The sequence below is a fragment of the Hoplias malabaricus genome, chromosome Y (genome assembly GCF_029633855.1).
Source record: "Hoplias malabaricus isolate fHopMal1 chromosome Y, fHopMal1.hap1, whole genome shotgun sequence".
Classification (NCBI taxonomy): domain Eukaryota; kingdom Metazoa; phylum Chordata; class Actinopteri; order Characiformes; family Erythrinidae; genus Hoplias; species Hoplias malabaricus.
Window position 1 is genome coordinate 40,106,638 of NC_089820.1, and position 25,142 is coordinate 40,131,779.

Here is a 25,142-nt window from a genome sequence, read left to right on the forward strand (position 1 = left end):
CTGAGTGACTTAAAATTTTAAATCATGCTATGTATGCAAATACAGTGTTAGGAGTCTTGCCCAAGGACTCTTTCTGTGGTGAATGTCCAAGCTCATAATAGAACCCTTTTATCGGTCCCGTGGAGGGATGTGGTGATACCCACCTTTTGTGTCAGCTGCATGAGTTGGGACTCCTGATTTTTACATACACAGTCCTTTGCTATTTTTATCTACTCGTAGTGTAATTCCGCTCACTCAACTCCTCTTCCTCTCTTCCCGCTTACTTTTAGTTTCTCTTTCCTTGCTTCACTTTCTTTTTTTTAGGCTGACTCAATATTTCAGCCACTTTGCTCAGTAAGAGCAAATATATACATGTTCAGGTCTCATACACTTGTGCTCACAATCATTCATCTATACAGGTGTTTGTGTGGAAATATACTTGTCAGAGCAAGACTTCTTTTCTGTCCCAGGTCCTTGGCTTGTGATTAACTACACTACAACTTGTCATACATCTCTCAATATCTGGCATTGCTGTGTAAATCCTGTACAAACACAGTATAATGTACTGTATATAAACGTCTCTCACCGTCTCTGTATATCCCTCTGACCCTCTCTCTCTCTCTCCCCAGTGGCTCACTGTGCATCATCACGGCAGATCATCTCTCACTGGAAGAACTGCACGCGTCATGACTGTCCCGTATGCCTCCCGCTGAAGAATGCTAGTGATAAACGCAACCAGCAGCGTGAGTCTCTGTCCCTCTTTAACATCTCTTTCTTAACACAACAAAAGGGCAGACATTATTGCTATATTTTGTGTAGAATATTATTTTATATATATATATATAATAGGACATTCAAATGTTGAAATTGAGATTTTCGCTTTGGATTTGATGCCAGTAACATAACCAAAAATTGGAACTATTAACCTGTAGTAATTCTAAATATAATTTATTATAATAATATTTCAGTGTTCTTTTAGGTTCTGATGACACCATGCTATACCGAGAAAACTGTATTTGTCAAATTGAGGATAAAATAAATTTAGTGGATTTACAGAAGCTGTAAGACATGCACAAAATATGAATTAATCTATGATGGACACCTGCGAAAGCAAAGCAGAAAAATTGCATTGTGATTTTGATAGAGCTCTCTCTCTGATTATGTTGTTAGGTTGTATCCTGTTAAATTGTGAGCTCAAATTCCACATGGAGCATAATTGTATACAAATATTTCAGAAAGCATTTTCTTTTCATATCACCCAATCATCAGTGTTATTTTCATTATTTTTCTGCCAAATCTGAGTGAAATTTAATTTGGTTTGATGTATTGGTATTATGTCTTGATTAAAAATATATTTTGTAATGTCTTGATGTTGAAAATTGTTTTGCCCACAACTGTGAGCATATGTGCGTTTTATGTGCACCAGTATGTTGGCACCAAATTATGATGAAAGCTTAAAACTGGATATTCAGCAATTATTCAGTTCACACAGATATCTTGCGCTTGTGAATCACCAGCTGAATTAAAATAGACCAGATTCACTAGATAATACATGCATTGTTAACTTTTTTGTGTCTGAGGATTTTGCTCCTGGCTCCTAAGCACAAGAAACAAGATATTTTTGTGGGGTTTTGGGAGGTTTCCCTTTTTACTGTTATTGTTTGAATTGTATGAGTTTTTGTTGGTAAGGGAACATGATGAAATAATACTGCAGCTGTGATTCACAATTTATATATATATATATATATATATATATATATAAATATATATATAATATACATATATATATATAAATATATATATAATATACACACACACACACATACACATACATACATTTGTTTTCCCTCCCCTACTAAACAACCTCTCCCTTTTTCTTTGTTTTGGCTCTTACCAGTCTTTTTGCTTGTTTTGTTTTTGGCCATCATACACTTATGCTCCCTTGGTAATCACCTTTCACCATGGCCAAAGTGAAGGAGGTTCAGCCATTTTAGTCCTCATTCTCAAGTAAACAGTGGCCCTATCTGGGGATAGGTATCCAGATTGTTCATACCATCTCAAAATATTAACATACAGTATTACCATATTAAACCGTGTTGACAATAAAATCCTGTTTCTGACTGAAATTAAGGGAAATAAGACAGGCTCTACGTTATTTAGGAGCACCACTGGCCAGCTAAAGGGCACTTGTGGTTTAGCACACTACAGCAGATGGTTTTCTCGTGAACTGAGTTCAAATCACACACATTTAGAGAATAAAGCCAAACTCTGCTCTAAACTCTCAGCTGTGGGGCTACTGGGATGTCACCAACTGTGACATCACCAGTCAGTGAGCTCCTACAGCGCCCCCTCCTTGTGGCTCTTTTAAATCCACATGAATAAACTCTTTGGCTCCGACTTAAATTTGTCAGACACAGAACAGAAATTTTACACACCATACACATCGTAATTTCAAAATAGCATCCACGGTTTGAGATACTCACATAGTGGCTCTCTGGGAGTATAAATGTTCTGAAGTAAGGATTCTTAGAGCTAACTGGGACAAGAAACTAAATCTGTTCATATGAAACCAATTTGCCTAAAACTAATCTGTTCATATTTTTAGTTGTGGTTGCACCTGAAGTGTTTTCTCTTGTAGTTGATTGACCTGTCTAGTATTACTGGGGAAATCATTTAGACCAGTGGTTCTCAAACAGGTTATCAAGCCTTCAAGTACCACCTATGATTTTTACCACAGAAGCATGTGCACCCCTGGTCCTTCCTCTCTTCCGGGAGCATAAGACACAATCATACTTGAATACTGAATTGCATGTTTAGGCTGCTTTTTATTTACTTGAAATGTGCATGCTTAACACAAAATTATCTGAAATAATTACTAAAAATGATAGAGGGAATACAAATAACTAGGTCTAAACTATGTTTTAAACACAATTATCTACTTATGAGAACATTATAAAATGTATGGGCAATAAGTGTTTTTAAAGAAATAAATGGGACAAGGTCAGTTTAATATCAGTTATGTGCTTTAGTAGGATACATGTGGAAACAGCACGGTGCTTGGGGCAGGTGATCACAGCAGCTCTCTGCGCTTGTAGCAGTAGGTGAAGGCAGCCGGCGGTGTGTTGAACCTTGTTTTAGGGCTGTAATGATGCAAAGAACGGCCACGTTTTCCTTCAGCCGAGTGTGTTCTTCTTTTTTGTCTTCACGTGTACAGAATTATCTGTACAGTTTTTCTCTATTTTTGCCTCTGGATTTAGTCCTGGGCTTCGGAGTATTTCTCACGCTTTGTCTCTGCTTGTTTTTCTCGTTTTTATTTTGCCCTTTTTATAATAAAATCCAAATTGCTCACTTCTGTCTCTAGCCTTTGCTTATGTCCAGTACTGGGCTTTCAGTTCAGAAACTGGGCTTTCTTTACATGGATTTCTGAAAAAATCTAGGGGATCATGTTCCCTCCCTGGAAAAAGAGTAACGTTCCCTTACAGACAACTATGGTGTATGCGTAGCACGTTGTATTTTTCTCCAAAACAAATGAATTTCATTGGGGCATAATTATGAAAACTGTGAAACACATGTTATTTACACACACAAACATTAGATTTTCAGTTCTGAATAAATTCCTTTATTAAGTAGCAAATTTTTCGAGGTCATTTGGCATGGCACCTCTTGCTGCTTCACATACAACTAGTGGTATGCGTACCACAGTTTGAGAACCACTGATTTAGTCCATATATCGACACTTGGCTCCATCACATGGTCACCATTGTTTTAAAATTTTGATATTCTTTATAGTGCATTGAAACGGTATTTGTATTGCCCACTATACTTCCTTTAGTAAATTGCATTTTGTCAGAATGACTACTTTTTTCTAAATATCAAATAGCATTATAGACTACTTGCAGCTTTATATGCAACAATCCGCTGCCGTATTTTATAACAGCTGAGTTGGTTATACTCTTCAAATTTAGCAAATTAGGCTCTTGACATTGTTCTCTCTCTTCCCATCATTCAGCAATGCTGAGTTCTCCAAACACAGGTCTGCAGAACACGATGGGCCCAGTAGGCTCAGGTCAGCCCACAGCACCAGCCTTGAACACGTCCACACCCATTGATCCCAGCTCAATGCAGCGAGCCTATGCAGCTCTCGGCCTGCCCTACAGCAGCCAGACCCCCACGCAGACACAAACACCTGCACAGACGCCCGCAGCTGGACAACCTTCAGCTCAGCCTGCACAGACCCAGCACCAGCAGCAAATGAGACCTCTCAATGCACTTGGTAAACATGCATACAGTTTTTCCCAAGCCTTAGTTAATCATACACATCCTACAAGGTTTAAGTCTCTGTGATTTTGAGACTTTGGCTACTTTCACACAGCAAGTAAAACTGGCCCAAATCAGGTTGGTTTTGTGTTCTGCTGTTCACACTGTCTATATAATGTGACTTATGTTTGACATCAGCCTGAACAGATCACTCTCGTAATCTGATCCGCTTTCACAAAAGCAAAGTGCTTCCGGCACTGACCAGAAGGAAATATCAGTTTCATACAAAGCATTTTTTAAATGAAGGAACGGGATATTACTGGTGTTTTACTGCAGCACGGTATCATTAAAAACTTCCTTTTTTTATTCCAAATGAGCTGTGTTTAAACAGAGTATTAATTAATGGCTGTAAAGAATATTAAAATGTGAACGGATGTTTCCTTCGCCCTAAGCACAAATTTCCCGGGTCTCTCATGCACACAAGGTCTCCAAAGAGAACTAGCGCTGACATAATAAGTTTAACATTTATGCAGTTCATACCAACAGGAACAACATGAAACTGGTATAGAATTGCTAATAAAGCTGCTCTTGTTTGTTTCAAATTCTTTAGCGAGATCATTCTCATCGGCTGGAGTGACGTAAAATCACATGAATTCCAATCTGGCCGTTGAATTGTCACGGATCGGATATGCATCAGATCTCAATACCATATATGAAATTGGCCATAATCTGATTTTAAAAAGTCCGATTCAATGCGATGTGTGCTGTTCACAGAGACATTTGGGCCACTTTTTACTTGCTGTGTGAATGTAGCATTTGTGGGGGTGTACTCAGATATGACCTGTTCATTCAATAATCCTGCATTTAAACATTTTACCATGTATCAATCCCATTACCTGGTCAGAGAACTGCTTTTTATTACTGTGGTAACTCCATTATTCTTTTAACTGTCTGTCTCTCTTTGCAGGTGCTAACCAAATGAACATGAGTGGGGGAGCAATGGGGGTGCCCACATCAGAGCAGGCCAAACTGCATCCAGATACAAACATACCATCCACTCTCAATGCCAATAAGTAAGAGGCACACATGACACTCACTTAAATCAGCAGTCTGTCTTTTTTTTTCTCCTGCCCCCCTTCCCTTAGAATTCATCTTAATGTTATGTTAGAGAAGAGGGCTTAGGACTGAGAGGTCATTGGTTCAAATCCCACGACCATCCATTTATGTTCTTTCCTGACAAGTTTTGTGTATATATATATATAAAAATTCAGTCACAAAACTTGTCAGGAAAGAACTTAAATGGTTTATGCCAAATATATGCAGCAAACACAAGCACACATTAACCGATATTTGAAGCAATTAAATATTTCACTATTTGCAGTATGTACCACATGCTATATAGATCCTAAATGTTAAAACTTTTTTTTTTTTTTCCTCTGTCTGTCTCCCACAGTCAGCTGATTTCAGATGGCCCTTCAGTTGGCTCTCTGGGTAATGTGACCACGGCAGCCCCTCTGTCCACCGGTGGGGTGAGGAAAGCTTGGCATGAGCATGTCACTCAGGACCTCCGCAACCACCTTGTTCACAAACTGTTAGTACACAAAGCTACTCTTCCAAGAATCTATACTCCTCTTTCTGTGCCTTTATTATTGATTGGGTGTAAAACGTTGTTGTGTCTTGTACAGAGTGCAGGCCATTTTCCCCACTCCGGATCCTGCAGCTCTGAAAGATCGGCGGATGGAGAACCTGGTTGCATACGCACGAAAAGTTGAAGGCGACATGTACGAGTCTGCCAACAGCAGGGTAAGATGATCACACTTCCATAGTGCTGAAAATTTGCAAGAGTTATAGTTTTTATCAGCTATGTATAGGAAATATAGGAATAGTTAACTTAGTAAAACACTGCTCATGTAATGCTTGGAGGTGAGTCATGTTCTGTGGCATGACAACCACAGGTACACCTTGCCCGTTTTTGTGATGGACGTAAAATCAGTACTTTTCAATGTTTTGTTGCATATTTTCTGTGTGTGATTATAGGATGAGTACTATCATTTCCTGGCAGAGAAGATATACAAGATTCAGAAGGAGCTGGAAGAGAAGAGACGTTCTCGGCTGCAGAAGCAGATTATTAACCAGCCACCAATGACTGCAGCTGGGACACCGCAAACAGCTCTGAATCAGCCCAATGCCCTGGGACCCCGGCCCCAGAGTGAGTCTTATATGCATATGTCTAAACCAACCAATGAGATTTTTTTTCTTCTGCATTGAACCTGTGCCGTAGGTAACACGTTGACACGTAGCCTGATGCTCACCTCTCCAGAAATATAACTATGCGTTGCTTCGACGCAGACCGCAACGACAGTGATTGGTCAGAAGTCGGATGGACATTTATTTATGCAGAACTGAAGTAGTACAGGAACATGAACTCAACTCCTCTCCACACACAGAGATGCAGACAGCAGCACATTCATAGCGAGAGATTTCCTCAGAAATGGTGTGGGCTTCAGGGATGAATAAAAATGTTGAACAAAGGAAAAATACGGAGGCCTCCATGTAGAAAACTAAACAAGAAGTGATAACCCATGGGAAAAGACCTGGCTTTGTATTACTTTCCTGGCACCTCATGTAAACTCTGCTCTGTCCCAAACAAAGACATATTCCCTGAATAGTGCACTTTAAATATTTATAAAAGTAATTCTACTACACCACTACATAGTGTACATGAAGATGTTTGAGATTCAGTCTTAGTGGTGAGGAAGTGTAATTGCAGAGCAACCCAGACCAACGCAGAAATATATTTTGTCAGTGTAGTAGTATAAATCGGTCTTTAGGTGGAACTGGCAATGACTAAAGTGCTGAGAAATGTTAATTTAAAAAAAAAAAATGCACCCATACTATCAACCTCTCTAATTCCCTCTTTCTCTCCTCCCTCTCTCTCTTTTCAGATGGACCTATGCCTATGCCCAATGTGCCAAACCAAATGATTAACCGCATGCAGGTTGCCCAAGGTACTACTTTTCACTATTTTTTTGGTTATTGTGATTTATTAGAACCACGCTTCCTTTCAAATACTTATCTGCACCAAATAAGTGGACCAACACCACCTGAGCAGGTTTGTAAACTAATTGTCATGCTGCTTATTTCAAGCATAAACAAAATATAAAGCAAACAGTTACAAAATGTAATACTTGATGCGTTGCAAAACTGCTTTGTTCAAAACAATGTGCAGAGGAACAAATTGGAGCCTCTTCTGTTGCTTTTTAAATCCATTTTGCTACTTGCTGTTAATAAAATGTAAGTGTACAAGGACACCAAACTACAAATATAAAAACACTCTTAATGTTCTGCTGTGTTTTAGGGATGAACCAGTTCAACCCAATGCCCATGCAGAATGTGCCCATGTCTCAGGCTCCAATGGTAGCTCGAGCTGCTTCCCCAATGAGTCACGCACAGCAGATGAACATGAGCTCTGTTCCCCAGGTCAGTGATGGTGATGGCTACATATATTAGTGTGCAAAACTGTGTGCCCTGGTCAGATTAAATGTCTTGTTAGTTTCTAAGTCCCCCAAAGAGAAACGCATTACCATTTGCTTTTAACAATGACAAAAGAAATGTGTGTGTATATTGATAATTTTACTTTGTTCCAGATGGGTGTGTCCCCCACGCGGATGGCACAGGGCATGATGGGAGGTCACAGCGGGAACATGGTGGCTCAGGCTCCAAATCAGACACAGTTTATGCAGCCATTTCCCACCAACACCAACACTATGAACGTCAACATGGGGCAGCCTAACACACAAGCAACTGTAACACAGGTAAGTGAGACCTATGCACCTGCACAAAATGATTGTATGCGTATCTTAGCTATACATCAAATATTTTGTTAATTTGTTGAAGAGAATGGACATGTAGCTGCAGATGGCACAGTTGGATATATTTAATTTGAAATTTGAAAAATTTGCCTCGTCACAACGAGAAATATAAATCAAAAAATGTCACCTGTTTTCATATTGTGTTTAGCTTTCCACCTAATATATTAAATTCAGAATATAAATACAAATGCTTCAACTATTTTAGAGAATATTATTAAAAAAAGGTCAGGAGAATTTAAACCATAGCATTTGACTATAGGGATGACTATTATTTCAGTAAAGTATTATTATTTTACAGCAAACAGTTTTGCACTTTTGTCTAAAGCTGTATTATATGGTATCTAAATGTGTATTTCTGTTGTTCCTTCTCCCACAGCCACAGAACCACCCTATGAATGCACTTGGCCCATTAGGCCCCCAAATGAATTGCCCTGCCCCTCCTCAGCCACCTCTCCGTGCCACTCCTCCTCCCAATGTTGGTGTGGCATCAGCAGCCAACCTTCCAGTTCTGCAGCCCAACCAGACTAGCACTCCCACCCCCACTCCTGCTCCAGTACCGGCCACCCCACCCCACACTCAGCCCCAAACTGAGGTCCCTGCCCCAGCTCCCCAGCTCCCCAACACACCGGTGAGAACACAGCATCTAATGCTTTAAAATGAGTCAGAATTTCTGGCAAATAATTAAAGGCTTTTTCTGGATAAAGTAAAATAAACACACTTTAAACAAAGCATAAATCTGAATATCATATATTCTTATTAATAATTGCGCTTGTATCTTACACAGAGACACTTTCTTATTGGCCATGCATTCGCATAGATGACTGGCTGCCTCATGTGTTACTGAAGGCTTCCACTAGATCCTGGAAGACCATAGAACACTGACCTTAAAGACCGTCCAGATTTACATATGTTGACATTCAACAGAAGAGCTGCAGTGGCATCATTTGTTAACTGTATTTAAGACTAAATTGTAGACATGTCCAAATTCTCTGAAAAATTGCTTTATTATTTCAATTTTTATTATTATTCAGTTATTATTTTCTTTATAACCTTCATAATTTCTCTTTGAAATGTTTTGGGTCTTTGTGATGCTACAGGAAAAACATGGTTTGAATCACTCTCCCTGTCCCTCTCTTGTTTAGAGCGGTGATAACTGTGTGCCCACTCCAGCATCTACGGCAAGTGCAGATCTGCATGCTCAGCATGCTGTTTCTGAGCTGACCACTGTGGCTGAGCCCAAACCAGAGCCCAAACAGGAAGAGCAGGACTTTGAGTCCAGCACTACAGAGACAGAGCCCAAGATGGAGGTCAGCATCTGTTTTGTCCACCCTCAAAGCATTTTTATTGCCACTGACAAGTGTGAATTTATGTTTGGCTTGATGTCAAATCAAATTTAAATTCTAATTTAAAAAACTCAGTAATTCCTGGAAAGAGGGCACAGTGGATTACACTTTGTAAAATAAATGTGTTACAAGATGATCTACAGCACTGCTCCCACCATCTCTTTTCTATTATGTTGATTCCCAGCTATTACTTTTACCTCCTCCAGGCAGAAGATGATTCCAGTTCCTTAATGGTCAAGAAGGAGGAGCCAGAAGGGTCAGAGACCAAGCAGGAGCCAATGGAAACTGAAGAAAAGAAGGCCGATGTGAAGGTAGAGCCAAAAGAAGAGGAAGAAGGGAGGACAAATGGCACAACATCCTCATTTGCCACCCAGTCTCGACGCAAAAGTGAGTGTTAAATTTGCTGAATGCTGGAAGATATTAACTGTTGCAGTATTATATTTCTGAATTTATTTTTCAAAACTAATTTTATGTTTTACCTGCAAGAAGAAATTGCCTCATTATATCCGAATCCTAGTATTCCTTCTCTTTTTATATATCAGTTTATGCATTTACGTATACAGAAACAACTCCCCTTACGTCATTAATAGGTTTCAAAACTCTCAACATAATCCAAGTAAAATGACCTAGACACTAAGTTGTAAGTAACACATAACCAGTGATGTTAGTAATGTTTTACTTGGTAACGTGTTACTCTAAGCACTTTTTTCAATAACGAGTCATCTCTAACTTACTCTTTCCAATCCAGTAATCAGATTAAAGTTAAGTTACTTATCCAAGTCAATGTGCGTTACTGTTTTTCTCAAATTAAGTTACGTTTTCAGCATGAGGACAACTCGCATGTAATATGGCACAGTGACACAAACGTAAACAATGGAGGGATTAGAGAGATGCGCATTTTCTAGCGTGAAATACAGGCAATATTTTGAGATTGTGTCAGCTAAAGATGTGAATATCAAGGTTTGTTGTACACTCTGTGCTGGCGACAAAGTGCTGTCTAGCTTTAAAAACACTAAGTCAAATTTGTAATCGCAGCACAGTTCAGTCAAACTTACAGAACAAGTCCCCCCAGGTGGTGCGAAGCAAAGAGCTATGACTAATGCAGGAGGTCCCCCACCACCCAAATAACAAAAGCTGGACTTCGGTGTAAAACCAGTAAATTGGGAGAGTTGAAGTTGGTCAGGCAGTATGTAGTAAAGGACATGCTGCCCTTAAACACAGTTGACTCACTCTCGTTTCGTGCCATAATAAACAAGATCGCAAGGAATGGCTTTTAAGTTCAAATTTAAATGTCAGGAGATACATTCTTACTGTTAAAAATGCACTTCCAATAATGTGAATATTGACAAATCTGGTTTTCATTTTTATGTTGAGGCGGCAGGGGGTGTTTTCCGTTCAGCTGCTTGAATGTAACTAATAAAATAACTTTTAATCTAACTTAGTTACTTTATTGATTACTTGATTTTGAAAGAAACTAAGTTACATTTAAAAGGAGTAATCAGATAACTTTTTCAAGGTAACTATGCCGTCATTGCTCATAACGGCACAAATCCAACAAGTCTCTTACTATTTCTACATTTTTGCTGAGTTTTTAATACATTTGTACATTTTTATTGATGCTATTGTACAGAAATTTGTTGACGTGCTTTTACATGTTTTTATACCATACATTATATTTTATATGTATATATTTTATATGTTTATATGTTTTATATATAACACTTTTGTGTTTTGCACTTTTTATCGCTTTTAGGTAATTTTATTTTTGTTTTTGCTCATAAACTGAGTGTAGTCAAATTTGATTTATTCCTATTATTAACATAACCACTTTGAATATTTTTCTCTGCCATCTTTCCAGTTTTCAAGCCAGAGGAGCTGCGTCAGGCTCTGATGCCCACGCTGGAGTCCTTGTACAGACAGGATCCAGAGTCTCTGCCATTCCGTCAGCCAGTAGACCCCATACTGCTGGGCATTCCAGTAAGTAACAGACATCTCAAACAGCTAGTCAACACAATCTCCACTGGGATGTATGGAAGGATATGCCCCTTATTGTTATTTTAGTCAGGTAGACTCTAACACATCAGCAATATTCATCTGATCCAGTATGTAAATCGCAAATGGTTTTACTTACATCTTTGTCAAATTCTGACAGTGCTCAAATATCACAAGGAATCACTTAGAATCACTTTCCTGGTCATGGATTCCATATGTACCCCTAATATTTAAACTAATTCAAATGAGAGTGTAATAATGGTACGCTGCATATCATCATTCATATTAGCTGGAACATTTTGATGTCTAGATGTCAGGATCTATATGTTATTATATAGCCTTAGAGTAGATTACATTTTGTTAAGTTTTAACACATGTACAGTAGTGAGTCTCAATGTGTGTTTCAGAGGAATATCTGGAACTCAGAGCCTTTTTTTAAGATGTTAAAATTATATAAGTTTAATCTTAGCATTTGTTAATATAGCCCTTTTTTACAAATGCATGGTAACACAGAAATATTCTGGAGTTAACACAGAAGAGTTGTTAACACCTGCAGTATGTGTCCCTGAATGTATGCGGATTATCCTCCTAGCGCCCTAGTAAAAGCTCTATGTAAAGTGAATCAGTGCATGTGTGAACAGAATTCAATGCATCTCTTGCATGCACTGCCCGTTTGCTTCAACACATTTGGTCTTAAAGGGTTGAGTATTGTATGTATGTTATTGATTGAACTGATTTCTGCTTATTCTAACTATTCAGTTTTGGTGAAAGAGGGGAGCACTCACATTAGGTTGAAATTAAGGCACAGACCATACATCTTAATGCACTGCATATTTATTAAGCCATGTTAACTGATAGGTCAAAATGTCAACATTTCAGCATAGTTATCTTTTATCAAGGCAAAAACTGAAAGCTGACTTGATGACAAATATTCACAGAAGGTCACATGAAATTGTCTTTTTTGGCTTGATTTGCCCAAATTGGACATTCTAGTATTCTTATCATTTAAAATATATAAACAAGAGATTTGACAGAAAACAGAAATTTCCTATAAGTGGTTAGTGAACTCATTGGCCAAATTTGTTTCCATCTTTGGTTAATTATAATTAATATTCATAATATATATATATATATATATATATATATATATATATATATATATATATATATATATATATATTTAAATTGTCATTACTCTGGATTGATATTCTGCTTGATTTAAATCAGCGGTGACCTTAGGAATAATCAAGTAGCTTTTCGTTAAGTAATACACTAGTCTGTTTTCTGTCTTTAGGACTATTTTGACATTGTGAAGAACCCAATAGACCTGTCCACAATAAAGCGTAAGCTGGACACAGGACAATACCAGGAGCCATGGCAGTATGTGGATGATGTGTGGCTCATGTTCAACAATGCCTGGCTGTACAACAGGAAGACATCCAGAGTGTACAAGTACTGTTCCAAACTGGCAGAAGTGTTTGAACAGGAGATTGACCCGGTCATGCAGGTACTGGGCTACTGCTGCGGAAGGAAGGTGGGTGTTCAGTCTGCAGTAGACTACTGCCTCTCTCCACTTTAAAGTCAAAGGGACTTTTTAGTCCCTGAATGAACCTTGTTGTTGGCCATGTTTTTAAAATAGGTTTAATGAAGAACCTCTGATACATCCAGGCAACTAGGTGTCCGTTTAATGGCTGCTTCATAATGTAATAAATCAAATTAATCATTTGTAGAATATGACTAATTTATATTTTAAAGACTTTCTGTTCTTGATCCTTCACAGAAATTACTTTAGAAACCAGAGTTACATATTTCTTTGTGTAATTTGTTGTTGACTTGTTCTTCAGGGGGAGAAAACGTAATCGCTCTTTTTGTTTTTACTTTGAAATTGCCCACAGAAATGTGACTGTGTATAAGTCATTGAAGTGAAAAGTGATCAAAACATCTTACAATGGCTGAAAAGTTAAAGCATCAAGAGAATGTGCATTGTGATGGAATACAAAACTACAATCCTAAATGTATCTGCAGTCTCCCTCCAAAACATCTGATTTCACTTATTAGGCTCCCATATGTGGAAAATTTGTGCAGCAGAGCTGTTTGTTTGAAATACTGTCATATGAAAGGTTGGAAAAATCCTTCACAAAGTTCACAAACTTATTCTGGAGCCCTACTAATTCAGGTGTTTTACAGAATATAGATCTGGTGTTTTATTACTTTTTGTTACAGAGAACCCTTCTAATACGCAGGCTTTACTGAGCTTAAATGGTTGACATTTTTTGTGTATATATGTAAAGTTAATCTTTTTTTTACTTCTTCAACTCTGCAGTACGAGTTCTCCCCTCAGACACTATGCTGCTATGGAAAGCAGCTCTGCACCATTCCCAGAGATGGAACTTACTACAGCTACCAAAACAGGTGAGAGCCTCTCAGACTAAGACAAACTGAACTGATGCATGTAAATAGCACCCCATAGTAAGATGAGTCATTACTTACTTACATGGTCAGCAAGAAAACTCCACGGAAAGTTCAGTTCTTTTTAATGTTCTTTCTGACTGTCTGTACTTCGGGTCTGAATTCAAGTCATTTATGTAGTCTTTACATCAATCCTGAAAGGCTCAGCAATTCTAAAGGGGCATAATTGTTTCTTTATTATAAAGAAATTGTGAAGTAAATTTGCATTAGTTTTCATTTGAGTGGTACTATCTGTCTATTCATTGTTGATCTACATTTTTGTTTTCATTTATTATATAGAGCTGCTGAATTTCTACAGAAATAAACAAATATTTTTCTGTAAAAATACAGATACAGTCTCTGGCTCTTTTTGCAGTTTAATTGATAGACTGTTGCAATACTCAAGCTGGCCCATGACAGCACACTTTTTTCCCCCTCCCCTGAAAATACCTGATTATGCATAATGTACTCCATAGCACCCCCTGCAGTATGGACTGAAAACACAAGTTAAACTACCAGTTAAGAGCAGAAAATAATTTAGTGTGTATGCATGCATGCACTCAACATCACCAGTATATAAACAGCTACCCTTGGCACAGGGTAAATCTGTCTTAGATTTGAGTACTGGTTTAATGAACACAATTTAAAATGGACACCTTTTCTTGTAAAAACATAAAATCTTATAGAAATAAGAAGATTGAGGAATTGATTATTTATTTATTTATTTTCATACCAGGTATCATTTCTGTGAGAAGTGCTTCAATGAGATTCAAGGGGACAGCGTGACCCTTGGAGATGATCCCGCACAGCCACAAACGTGAGCATGTTTTTGTTGTTAATACGTTCAGTTGCTATTCTGTTCAGTTTGAACAAGTGTAAACATATTGCAAATTTCATTAAGTTTAATTTATAGCTGATATTTAGTAGAGATAATTTAAGCACTAAGTTGAACTCTTTTGTGTAACAATACTACACCTTCAGTGATAGTAAAGCAATGTAAAAAATAATAAAAAGCATGTGTGTACATGATGCTGTATTTTCTTCCTGTGTATGCAATTGCAGCCTATTTTTATTATGTCTATTTCTCTGCCTGCAGTAAGATATCTAAGGACCAGTTTGAGAGAAAGAAGAATGATACACTAGACCCTGAGCCGTAAGTTTATCATCATTCAGCTGCAGATACTGCTTTTGTGTTATGCAATTTTAAGTTAGTGAACTTTTTAAATGTATGCCTGATTTGTTAAAAAAAAATCACTTCAAGCCTTTTCACATAATACTAATTCTACTCAATGGCACCACCTGCTGTGGTACTCTGATTTTAATGACACTCCCTCTCTAGCAACTTCAAAGGCCATTTTCCTTGAGGTCACCCATAGATGTAGGTCATCATAGAACTAAAAACATTATAAACATTTCCCATTAAACACTAAGCCTAACAATGACCATATGGACATGTCTTGATAAATCTTTTTGTTATTAGTCATGCAATATTTGATCCAATTATTTATTAATTGTTTTGTTTCCACTTTTTCTCTTAGGTTTGTTGAATGTAAAGATTGTGGGCGCAAGATGCACCAGATATGTGTACTACATTATGAAGTCATCTGGCCTGCTGGGTGAGTCTTATCATAAAGACTGGGTTCTATCCACTCTGAGTAAACTTACCTTTTGTGCATTAGGGACTAGCAATTGTTTTTTCTCTACAGGTTTATTTGTGATAACTGTTTGAAGAAGAGTGGGAAGACAAGGAAGGAAAACAAGTTTACTGCAAAAAGTAAGTTAAATTAATATTATGCCAAAGGTGCCTCAGTTACTCTTTGTATTGTTCCTTACAACCAACTGCCTTCAGTGTTAGTTGACTTCTGTGAAGTCTTATGGGTGAAAATTTACAAAATTTTGTGTTTTCTGTTTTGATGTGTTTTATATGCATTTGTTGCAGGGTTGCAGTCCACACGGTTGGGCACATACATTGAGGACCGAGTGAACAAATACTTGAAGAGGCAGAACCATCCAGAAGCTGGCGAGGTGTTTGTGCGAGTGGTGGCCAGTTCAGACAAAACAGTGGAGGTCAAACCGGGCATGAAGGCCAGGTAAACAAATGAGCTGTTACTAACATATATAAGTATGAATTAAAATGAAAATAGCATGCTTAATTTGCTTTAAAACTGACAATTTGATTCAATTGATTGAAAAACCTGAGCTCGCTACGGAAATTCTTGAACTCAACTGTGACGTCACTGGTGGACAACAGCTGAACAACGCCATGGTAAAACACCCGTTATGACTGACTGACAGTATCTAGCTAGCTAAATAACAACCATTATTCATGACAATAGCCTAGCAATAAGCCAAACTCAAATTTAGAGCTACCGTTATTCTTGTAAATGTGATCGAACTCGAATTCATCCGACACTATAAACCTCCATAATGTAACTACGTAGCTGAGTATAATGAGCCACCAAGTTTAGCAAGTCAAGCTAACGTTAACTAACACCAACTAAAACAGGCGAAGTAAGTATACTTACCCTGTTTACCTCCATGTATACAGAGGCTCTTGAATACCTCTCGTTGGTTTCCTTACATGCCCATATTGTTGGAAAAGCGCCAGTGAAATGAGCACTACAGATAATGGAGTGAGTGGATGGTCCTTTCCAAAGTGCCCGTTTAAAGTTGACAAATTTAGTCCATTTTCTGGATATTTTGGGATCTTTGGGCCATTTGTGCACATATGTCCCACTGTACATTGAATTATTGCAGCCAAAAACAACACACCTTTTCGTCATTTTGCATTAAATTAAGTGCAACTCCTAGAGTTGTCCACCATCTACGTCACATGCAAAACGCCTATTAGAGTTTCCAAACACCGTTGGGGGGTGGACCAATATATATCAATAAACACAAGTTAGGAACTCAAATTCCACTGTATTTATTTGTTTGACACTTTCATATAGCTGGTGCTTAGCCTTTAAGATGAACACCTAAACTTAGACCATTATGCTGAAAACACTTAAACACTGCTCTAAAAAAAAAAGCAAATAAGGCCAACATACCCAGTGAGAGTGCTATTTCAAGACAGAACGATAGAAACACAGTTCATTATACTTCACCCCCTCCCCCAAGCAATAATGACTTATTGCTGATAACATCTTTATTTGCCGTGCAAGTTTACTTTTGTTCTTTTGAGCTAATCATTTTAGAGTTGGAGGGTAAATTAGGAAGCTAGAGAGAATTATTATTATTTATTTGTTTTATTATAATTATTTTTTATAATAAATCATGATCTGAGAGAGGGTGTCAGTAAAAATCCTATTTCCAGAAATGTGGGACTCTGTGCAAAATGTAAATGAAAATAAATTATATACAATTTCTTTGAACACTATTTAATTGAAGTACAAAAAACAATATTTCAAATGTTGAAATGGAGGGGGATTATGGATGCTGCCAGGTTAAAAATGAGGATGATCATCTGATTTGTTATAAAAGCACAGTTCAAACGCCAGCATCCGAAATGCATTAGTGCACATGACATGGGTGAGTTACACATCTGTGAAGGCACTGTTAATGCTGAAGAATATATACAGGTTTTTCAGCAACATGTTGCCATCCAGGCAAGGTCTTTTATGGTAAAAACCTGCTTATTTCAGAAAGACAAATCCAGTCCACATTCTAAAGTAGTCCAGATCCATTGAAAACTATTGGCACAGTATAAAATGAAAAATTCATAACTGTAATGGAGCCCCCGATCTGTTAAGCAGAAGTAATCTATAACATGAAAGATTGGGGAAACCATTACACTTTGAAAACTTCAACAACTGGCTCCACAGTTTTCAGATGTTTGCAGAGTGTTGTTAAAAGTAAAAGTAATGCAACACAGTGATAAATATGCCCCTGTCCCTGGCATGAAATTCACAATGGACAAGTATAGGGTTTAAAGGTTTTACACATAATTGCATTTCTGTGTTGCTGTGTTTCTGTGTTGTATATGGGGTTTGTAGTTCTGTAACATGAAATATTTTGCTAAACATTTAGCTCCAAAACATGACAATTCTAGATATGAAGTATTTTTTATTACGGGGGGAGGGGGTGGATTGCTTGAAGAACAGATTGTTTAACCCCTAGCTCTCCTGTCAGGTTTGTTGATACAGGTGAGATGGCAGAGAGCTTCCCCTACAGAACCAAAGCACTTTTTGCCTTTGAGGAGATTGATGGAGTGGACGTGTGTTTCTTTGGAATGCATGTGCAGGAATATGGCTCAGACTGCCCTTTCCCTAACACCAGGTCAACATCTATTCAAATATACTACAGATACATTATGTGTACATGTTCATATGACGCTGATGTGAAGCTGATGTTTCTCTTAACAGGCGGGTATACATATCATACCTTGACAGTATTCATTTCTTTCGACCTCGCATGCTAAGGACAGCTGTTTATCATGAAATTCTCATTGGCTACTTGGAGTATGTCAAGAAACTTGGGTATGTTCTTTATTAATTATGTCACTGACACCCTTCCCCCTCTCTCTTCCCTCTCTTTAAACACTACTATAATTAGTGGTTAGCTGCATACCCTGTCACCATTTTGCAAACATGTTCAGTTGTGTAATCTTCATTGAAAATGGGATGCTCTGGAGTAGCCCAACATGAGCCTAAGATCATCTTGGCTTCACAGCTGTGGAAAAAGTCTCTGAAGTCATGTTTTTGACTGTTTTTACAATACCTTCAGCCACTGACCTTACAAATGCTTATGTGGCTGTCTTTCACAGTTTGTGAATCTCAAGAAAAATTTACCAAATCAAATGGTCAGAAATTACTAGAAATAAAGCTGTTATGTTTGCTGATATAAAAATGTTTTTAATTTTACGTGTAGAGTGTTTATTTTCTCTTCATGACTTTCCAAAGAGGAAAATTCATTTATATGGATAAAATGGACATTATGAAATTTGTTTTCTAAAACCAACTTCTTTAATCCTGCTCTGCAGCTATGTGACAGGGCATATTTGGGCTTGCCCTCCTAGTGAAGGTGATGATTACATATTCCACTGTCACCCTGCTGACCAGAAGATCCCCAAACCCAAGCGCCTGCAGGAATGGTACCGCAAAATGTTAGACAAAGCCTTTGCAGAGAGGATACTGCACGATTACAAGGTAATGTTCATAGTGAATTTATAGTGAATCTCTATGGAGTAAGACCCACTATTTATTAATCAGCAGTGCAGGCTGTGCACTTTACATTTGTGTAATAGGAAGTATGCATATGGCATGTGTTTTTAAAGGACATCTTCAAGCAAGCAACAGAGGATCGTTTGACGAGTGCTTATGAGCTGCCATACTTTGAGGGTGACTTCTGGCCCAATGTGCTGGAAGAGAGCATTAAAGAGCTGGAGCAAGAGGAGGAGGAGAGGAAAAAAGAGGAGAACACAGCAGCCTGTGAAACCCCAGAGGTGAGTTTACCTTTTAACAACCGTTATTAAAGCATCTCACACAGTGATCTTTTTATTGTCTTTATCTAGAAAACAGGTAGACAAATTTTGACCCAGTGTAGTTGCTGTGGAATCTACCCCTACAAAGGATTGAACAATTTGGGAGGAATATCTAATTACAATAGTTTTTCATTTGTCTCCAGTGGTACAACCCTTGATCCTTGTCTCCCTCAGGGCACACCCAGTGACAGCAAGAATGCCAAGAAGAAGAACAACAAAAAGACCAACAAGAATAAGAGCAGTGTGAGCCGAGCCAATAAGAAGAAACCCGGGATGCCGAATGTAGCTAATGATTTATCCCAGAAACTCTACGCCACAATGGAGAAACACAAAGAGGTGCAGCATAATCATTGTTTTATGTAGTGCTATTAAATGAACTCTATTTGGTTTTCTTAAGTTGAGTTTACACTACATGATTTAAGCTAGGTTTTAACCCCGATTGTAAGTTGGGCAGATTCTGTTAGTTGGATCTAGTCTACAGACTCGGGTACAGTTGCCAGGTGGGGGGAACGTCATTTAGTAAGCAAGGGGCCCTGACTCCAATATTTTTCCTTCCAAATTGTGTTGCAGACCAGACACAGCATATCAAACATGTTTGATTTTTATTTTGATCTTAATTTGGACATAGTCGCATAGTGTAAACTCTTCAACTCAAGGCTGAATGTGTCCCAGTGAGAACAGAGCACAGAAAGTAAACACAGGTGGGTGCAGTGGAGCTCTCTGGTGAAGGAATGCTTAAATGGTAAATGTAAAAACTACAAGACAATACATTTCCCCATGTCCCTAAATAATGATCATTACTTGTAAGAGAAAGAACAATGAGCCACAAAATTTGCTGTTAAAATTTTCCATTCCACCATAAATGACGCAGCACTGTGGTGTGCGCTACTGCTACCGCTAAAGTTTCTGAACAATTGAATGTGGAATATAGCCTCAATTATTATACTAATATCCAGCTTTCTCTACAGTGTGTAGAGACTGCGTTGACCAAGTCTTCACATCCATGACCCAAAGACATTTTTTTTTCTTTCTTTGTCTTATTTTTCCTGCCTTTGTACAAACAAACAGTTGTGTAGTGAGATACCCAGTCTGTTTATTGTCTGTCCTTACTTTAAAGTCATGAAGTTTCTTCAAGGATTAAGTTGCTTATTTCATAATCATTGCTTGCTAATTTTTGGTGACAATGTTTCTTTTTACAATGCTCTCCTAAAAGTGCAAATTGCATGCAATTGATATATTATATTTGAATTAATATTTGAATTAACCTGTTTTTGATAGAATGGGTCTCCCCACCCATTGGAAGGTCCTTTTTTTTTTTTTTTCTTTCTTTCTTTCTCTCCTTTTAACTCTGACACAGCCACAAGTCACAGGGTGTCAGTAGGACAGGCGTTTAACATGAAGAGGAACAATTGGAGAAAATGACTGATTGCTTTAATACTGTCTCTCTCCAGGTGTTTTTTGTAATCCACTTGCATTCTGGTCCCATGGTCAACACATTGCCACCCATAATGGACCCTGATCCTCTGCTGACCTGTGACCTGATGGATGGGCGTGATGCTTTCCTTACGTTGGCACGGGACAAGCATTGGGAATTCAGCTCTCTTCGCCGCTGCAAGTGGAGCACCATGTGCATGCTGGTGGAGCTTCATAACCAAGGCCAGGACCGCTTCGTCTACACCTGCAATGAGTGCAAACACCACGTTGAGACACGCTGGCATTGCACCGTTTGCGAGGTCAGAATCAAAACATTCCCTATAGCAGATATGAACATAGTGGTATAATCTGGGTCAGAGTTAGCTACTGCAGCTGTGCAATAAAGCAAAACATTACCTGTTCTAGCTAATATTAGTTTTGTTTAAACTAGAAGCAGAATATCCATTTATCACATTAGCACAGGTTTAAAAGTGAAAAGGTGCATTGTCCCTCCTAGTAGTAAATACATAAATATAACTGCATAAATAAACATTATTACACCTATAAAATATACAGGTGTTTATACACTTGACGAGATCAAAAGCAAAGTGTTTTTATTTGACAGTGGCCATGTGTTACGTTGAATATAATAAATCCAGTAAACAATATTTCTAGGCTGTTGCAAGAGGGGGGTAGCATCTAAATTTTGGCTTTGTTTATTTTGAAGTTGAATAACTTTTTGCTTCCCCTTTTTTTTAGGACTTTGATTTGTGCATCAACTGCTATAACACTAAGGGCCATGAGCACCAGATGGTTAAGTGGGGTCTGGGTCTGGACGATGACAGTAATAGTCAGAGTGGAGAAGCCTCCAAGAGTCCTCAGGAGAGCCGTCGTCTGAGCATCCAGCGCTGCATTCAGTCTCTGGTGCATGCATGCCAATGTCGCAACGCCAACTGCTCGCTGCCATCCTGCCAGAAGATGAAGCGTGTGGTCCAGCACACAAAGGGCTGCAAGCGCAAGACCAACGGCGGCTGCCCTGTCTGCAAGCAGCTTATCGCTCTCTGCTGCTACCATGCCAAGCACTGCCAGGAGAACAAGTGCCCTGTGCCCTTCTGCCTCAACATCAAGCACAAACTCCGCCAGCAGCAGCTGCAACACAGGCTTCAGCAAGCTCAGATGATGCGGCGGCGCATGGCAACAATGCAGGGTAGGGCCATGCCCCAAAGCCTCCCGTCACCACCACCTTCTACAGCCCCGAGCACGCCCACTGCCCACCAGCAGCCCAACACTCCTCAGACTCCACAGCCCCTCTCCAACCAGCCTGCCACACCCAGCGCTGGGGTCATGTCCCCAACTTATCCCAATGCTCCCAGAAATAGCCAGCCCACCTCACAGGCACCACAAGGCAAACCTGGCCCCCAGGCCTCACCTCTGCACCAGCAGCAATCTCCTCTCCCCCAGCCGCAGCAACCACAGCAACAACCGCAGCAGTTGCAGCAACAGCAGCCTTCTCAGCAGCAGCAGCACCCCCCATTGGCAGCTGTCAAAGTGGCACGTCAGATAGAGATGGTGGCTCAGGCTCAACAGAACCAGAACTACCGCATGGCAATAAATGGCATTCCCATGAACCACCAGCAGCCACAGCAGCAACCGCAGCAGCGCATGCCAGGCCCCATGCAGCCGCCTCCCATGCAGATGGGGCCAAGAGGACCACAGGTCATGCAGCCCATGGCTCCAGGGCAGTGGCCTGGACCGCCACAACCCGGAATGCAGGCAGCTCCACCGCAGCAACAGCAGGTGGCTCCCCAGCAGCCAACACCCATGCAAAGGCCCATGATGCCTCAGCAGCCACAACAGCAACGCATGATGGTGCCCGCACAGGGCCAGCGTCCACCGACACCTCAGAGAACCGGAACCATTGCCCCTAATGCCTTGCAGGATCTGCTGCGCACGCTGAAGTCACCCAGCTCACCGCAGCAGCAGCAGCAAGTCCTCAACATTCTCAAGTCCAACCCACAGCTCATGGCAGCCTTCATCAAGCAGAGAACAGCCAAGTATCACGCCAGCCAGCCGCAGCAGCAACAGCAGCAAGCCATGCAGCCTGCAATGCAGGCCATGACAGCCATGCAGGGCGTTCAGAGGCCTGGCATGCCCCCTCAGCAGCCCCAACAGCAGACCACACAGGGCATAGCAGCTCTCGGAACACAGATTATGAACCCGGCCCACGCAAACAACACTCAGCTGCAGGAAATGTATCGGCGGCAGCTTTTGCGGCAGCAGCAGCAGCAACAGCAAGCCGTGATGCCCCAAGCACTTGGTCAGTTCCCCCAGGCTCAGGGGGCTGCAGCCAGCTACTCTCAGCTCCGCATGCAGCAGCAGCAGCAGCAAATGGCCATGCAGGGCCAGCTGCCTCCCATGGCTCAAATGGGGCAGCCAGGGCTTGGCATGGACACCAATACACAAAGCCTTCTGCAGCGCATGCAGCAGCAGCAGCAGGCCGTCCTCAAGCCACCCATCGGTTCTCCCGCCCAGCCCAGTCCCATGAGCCCACAGGCTCACCTGCTGCCCACGCAAACGCAGGGTTCTCATTTGGCTGCTCAGCCTATGGCCAGTGCACTTGGAAACCAAGTGCGCTCGCCTGCCCCTGTGCAGTCCCCACGACCACCATCTCAGCAACCGCCACCGCATTCCAGCCCAAGTCCACAGATCCAGCCCCAGCCTTCACCGCAACACGCCCCACCTCCGCCACACTCTGGATCTCCACACCCAGGCCTTGCTGCCTCAATGCCTGGCTCCTTGGAGCAGGGACACATGGGCACACCAGAACAGAGCGCCATGCTTCCACAGCTCAATACACCCAACCGCGGAGGGTTGCCCAGTGACTTAGGCATGGTGGGAGACACCACAGGAGACACGCTGCTGAAATTTGTGGAGGACTTGTAGCGTTTTCTCCAAGACTTCCTATTCCTCCAACAACATTTTTTTTTGTGACCCCCCCCCCCCCACCCCCCCACCACTTCCCTCTCCCTCTATAAAGAATTTTTTTTTTTGTACTGACATGTAAAAAGTTCCAAGAAATGCGTAAGGAAAAATACGAAAAGAACAGAAAAAAAGGCAACAGTGCTAGGAAATTGGTTTTCCTAAAGCAAGACTGATATTTGTTCCTTTGAGTTGAGGAATTAGAAAATTGCTGTTTAAAGAAGAAAAAAAAGAAATTTAAATCACAAAGAATATATTTTTGGTTCAGACCAAAATGTGGTCATTGTTTTGTTTTAAATTTTTATGTGTTCAGGGTTTTTTGTTTTGTTTTGTTTTTCTTTATTTCTTTTTTCTTTTTTGTGCGATATGGTTACATGCCTGGTCTTTTTTTAAGGAAAAAAAATTACAAAATTTCATTATATTATTCATACATTTTTATTTTGTACCCTGTCTAACTTTAAAGCATTTGTGTTTAAAAACTGTAAAATAATTTGTCTGGGGATTTGGGCATGTTTCTCTCTGCTCTTATCTTACCTGGCGATTGTATTCTAGTGTTGTACTGTTTTCTTTTTTGTTTTCTGACATGCATTTTGGAGGAAACCCACTTTCCTCATTGTGAAGTCTTTTTGAGGAGAACTATTTGTTTGTGTTGATAGCAACTGGGCATACACACACACACACGTCAGAAACAAAACATGGCAACAAACCACATGAGGATGTGCAAACGGACAACATCTCAATGGCCTGGATCCAGATTTTCTGTCTTGCAGATGTAGAAAATTGTTGCTTTTTGTCCTAATTTTGTGATACAGAATCTATAAGTATAAAGTGAGAAAGAGGGTGCCCCTGAGCTGAATGGGTTTGGAATGGGCGATCACTGGTTGACTGCTTTTTGGAACGCATGAGAGTTCTGCCATCGACCCTCATTCCTCTCACACAAAAACTTGAACTGGGGCTCCACTTTTCCTCTTAATGTAAATCATGCAAGTTATTAAGCAAAATACTATAAATATAAGGAAGAGAGAATGGAATCACTGTATAAACTGGTTAAAAAAAACTTATTTCTTACTTATATACCATATTGTTAAATAAACTGTGTGCAACAGATCAAACCTATGTGTTATTTATTTGTAATGATGTTCCATATTCTACTTGAAAAGTTCTGGCATTAATAAATAGCTAACATTCCTGAGATTTTTACATGCAATATTTTACAGGTTCGAGAGATGAGAGTTCGATCCTTGTTGATGTCTTCTACAAACCATACACTGGAATCCGAATAGACTTTTTTTTCCCTCCCAAAGATATGAAAAAGGCTCACTTCAAACAGTTGTTCTAGCAAAATTAGAACAAACTAATGAGTTAAGAATAGTATAA

The 25,142-nt window shown here is 39.8% G+C and overlaps 1 protein-coding gene across 1 annotated transcript in view; it reads left to right on the forward strand.

Moving 5' to 3' along the window:
* The window catches only part of LOC136677635 (CREB-binding protein-like), a 61,142-nt gene extending 36,274 nt beyond the window's left edge, over positions 1-24,868 (forward strand). The window contains exons 5-31 of the mRNA XM_066655212.1: positions 609-722; positions 3,989-4,252; positions 5,204-5,309; positions 5,690-5,827; positions 5,922-6,039; positions 6,274-6,445; positions 7,182-7,244; positions 7,595-7,716; positions 7,884-8,051; positions 8,485-8,736; positions 9,251-9,415; positions 9,658-9,838; positions 11,310-11,428; positions 12,738-12,977; positions 13,767-13,855; positions 14,628-14,708; positions 14,988-15,044; positions 15,430-15,507; positions 15,598-15,665; positions 15,831-15,981; positions 18,023-18,169; positions 18,256-18,369; positions 18,873-19,038; positions 19,167-19,334; positions 19,548-19,709; positions 20,825-21,106; positions 21,546-24,868. Coding sequence (XP_066511309.1) covers positions 609-722; positions 3,989-4,252; positions 5,204-5,309; positions 5,690-5,827; positions 5,922-6,039; positions 6,274-6,445; positions 7,182-7,244; positions 7,595-7,716; positions 7,884-8,051; positions 8,485-8,736; positions 9,251-9,415; positions 9,658-9,838; positions 11,310-11,428; positions 12,738-12,977; positions 13,767-13,855; positions 14,628-14,708; positions 14,988-15,044; positions 15,430-15,507; positions 15,598-15,665; positions 15,831-15,981; positions 18,023-18,169; positions 18,256-18,369; positions 18,873-19,038; positions 19,167-19,334; positions 19,548-19,709; positions 20,825-21,106; positions 21,546-23,729 — 5,969 coding nt within the window. The 3' untranslated portion in view covers positions 23,730-24,868. The remainder of the gene's footprint in view (positions 1-608; positions 723-3,988; positions 4,253-5,203; positions 5,310-5,689; positions 5,828-5,921; positions 6,040-6,273; positions 6,446-7,181; positions 7,245-7,594; positions 7,717-7,883; positions 8,052-8,484; positions 8,737-9,250; positions 9,416-9,657; positions 9,839-11,309; positions 11,429-12,737; positions 12,978-13,766; positions 13,856-14,627; positions 14,709-14,987; positions 15,045-15,429; positions 15,508-15,597; positions 15,666-15,830; positions 15,982-18,022; positions 18,170-18,255; positions 18,370-18,872; positions 19,039-19,166; positions 19,335-19,547; positions 19,710-20,824; positions 21,107-21,545) is intronic.
* Positions 24,869-25,142: the final 274 nt, after the last annotated feature.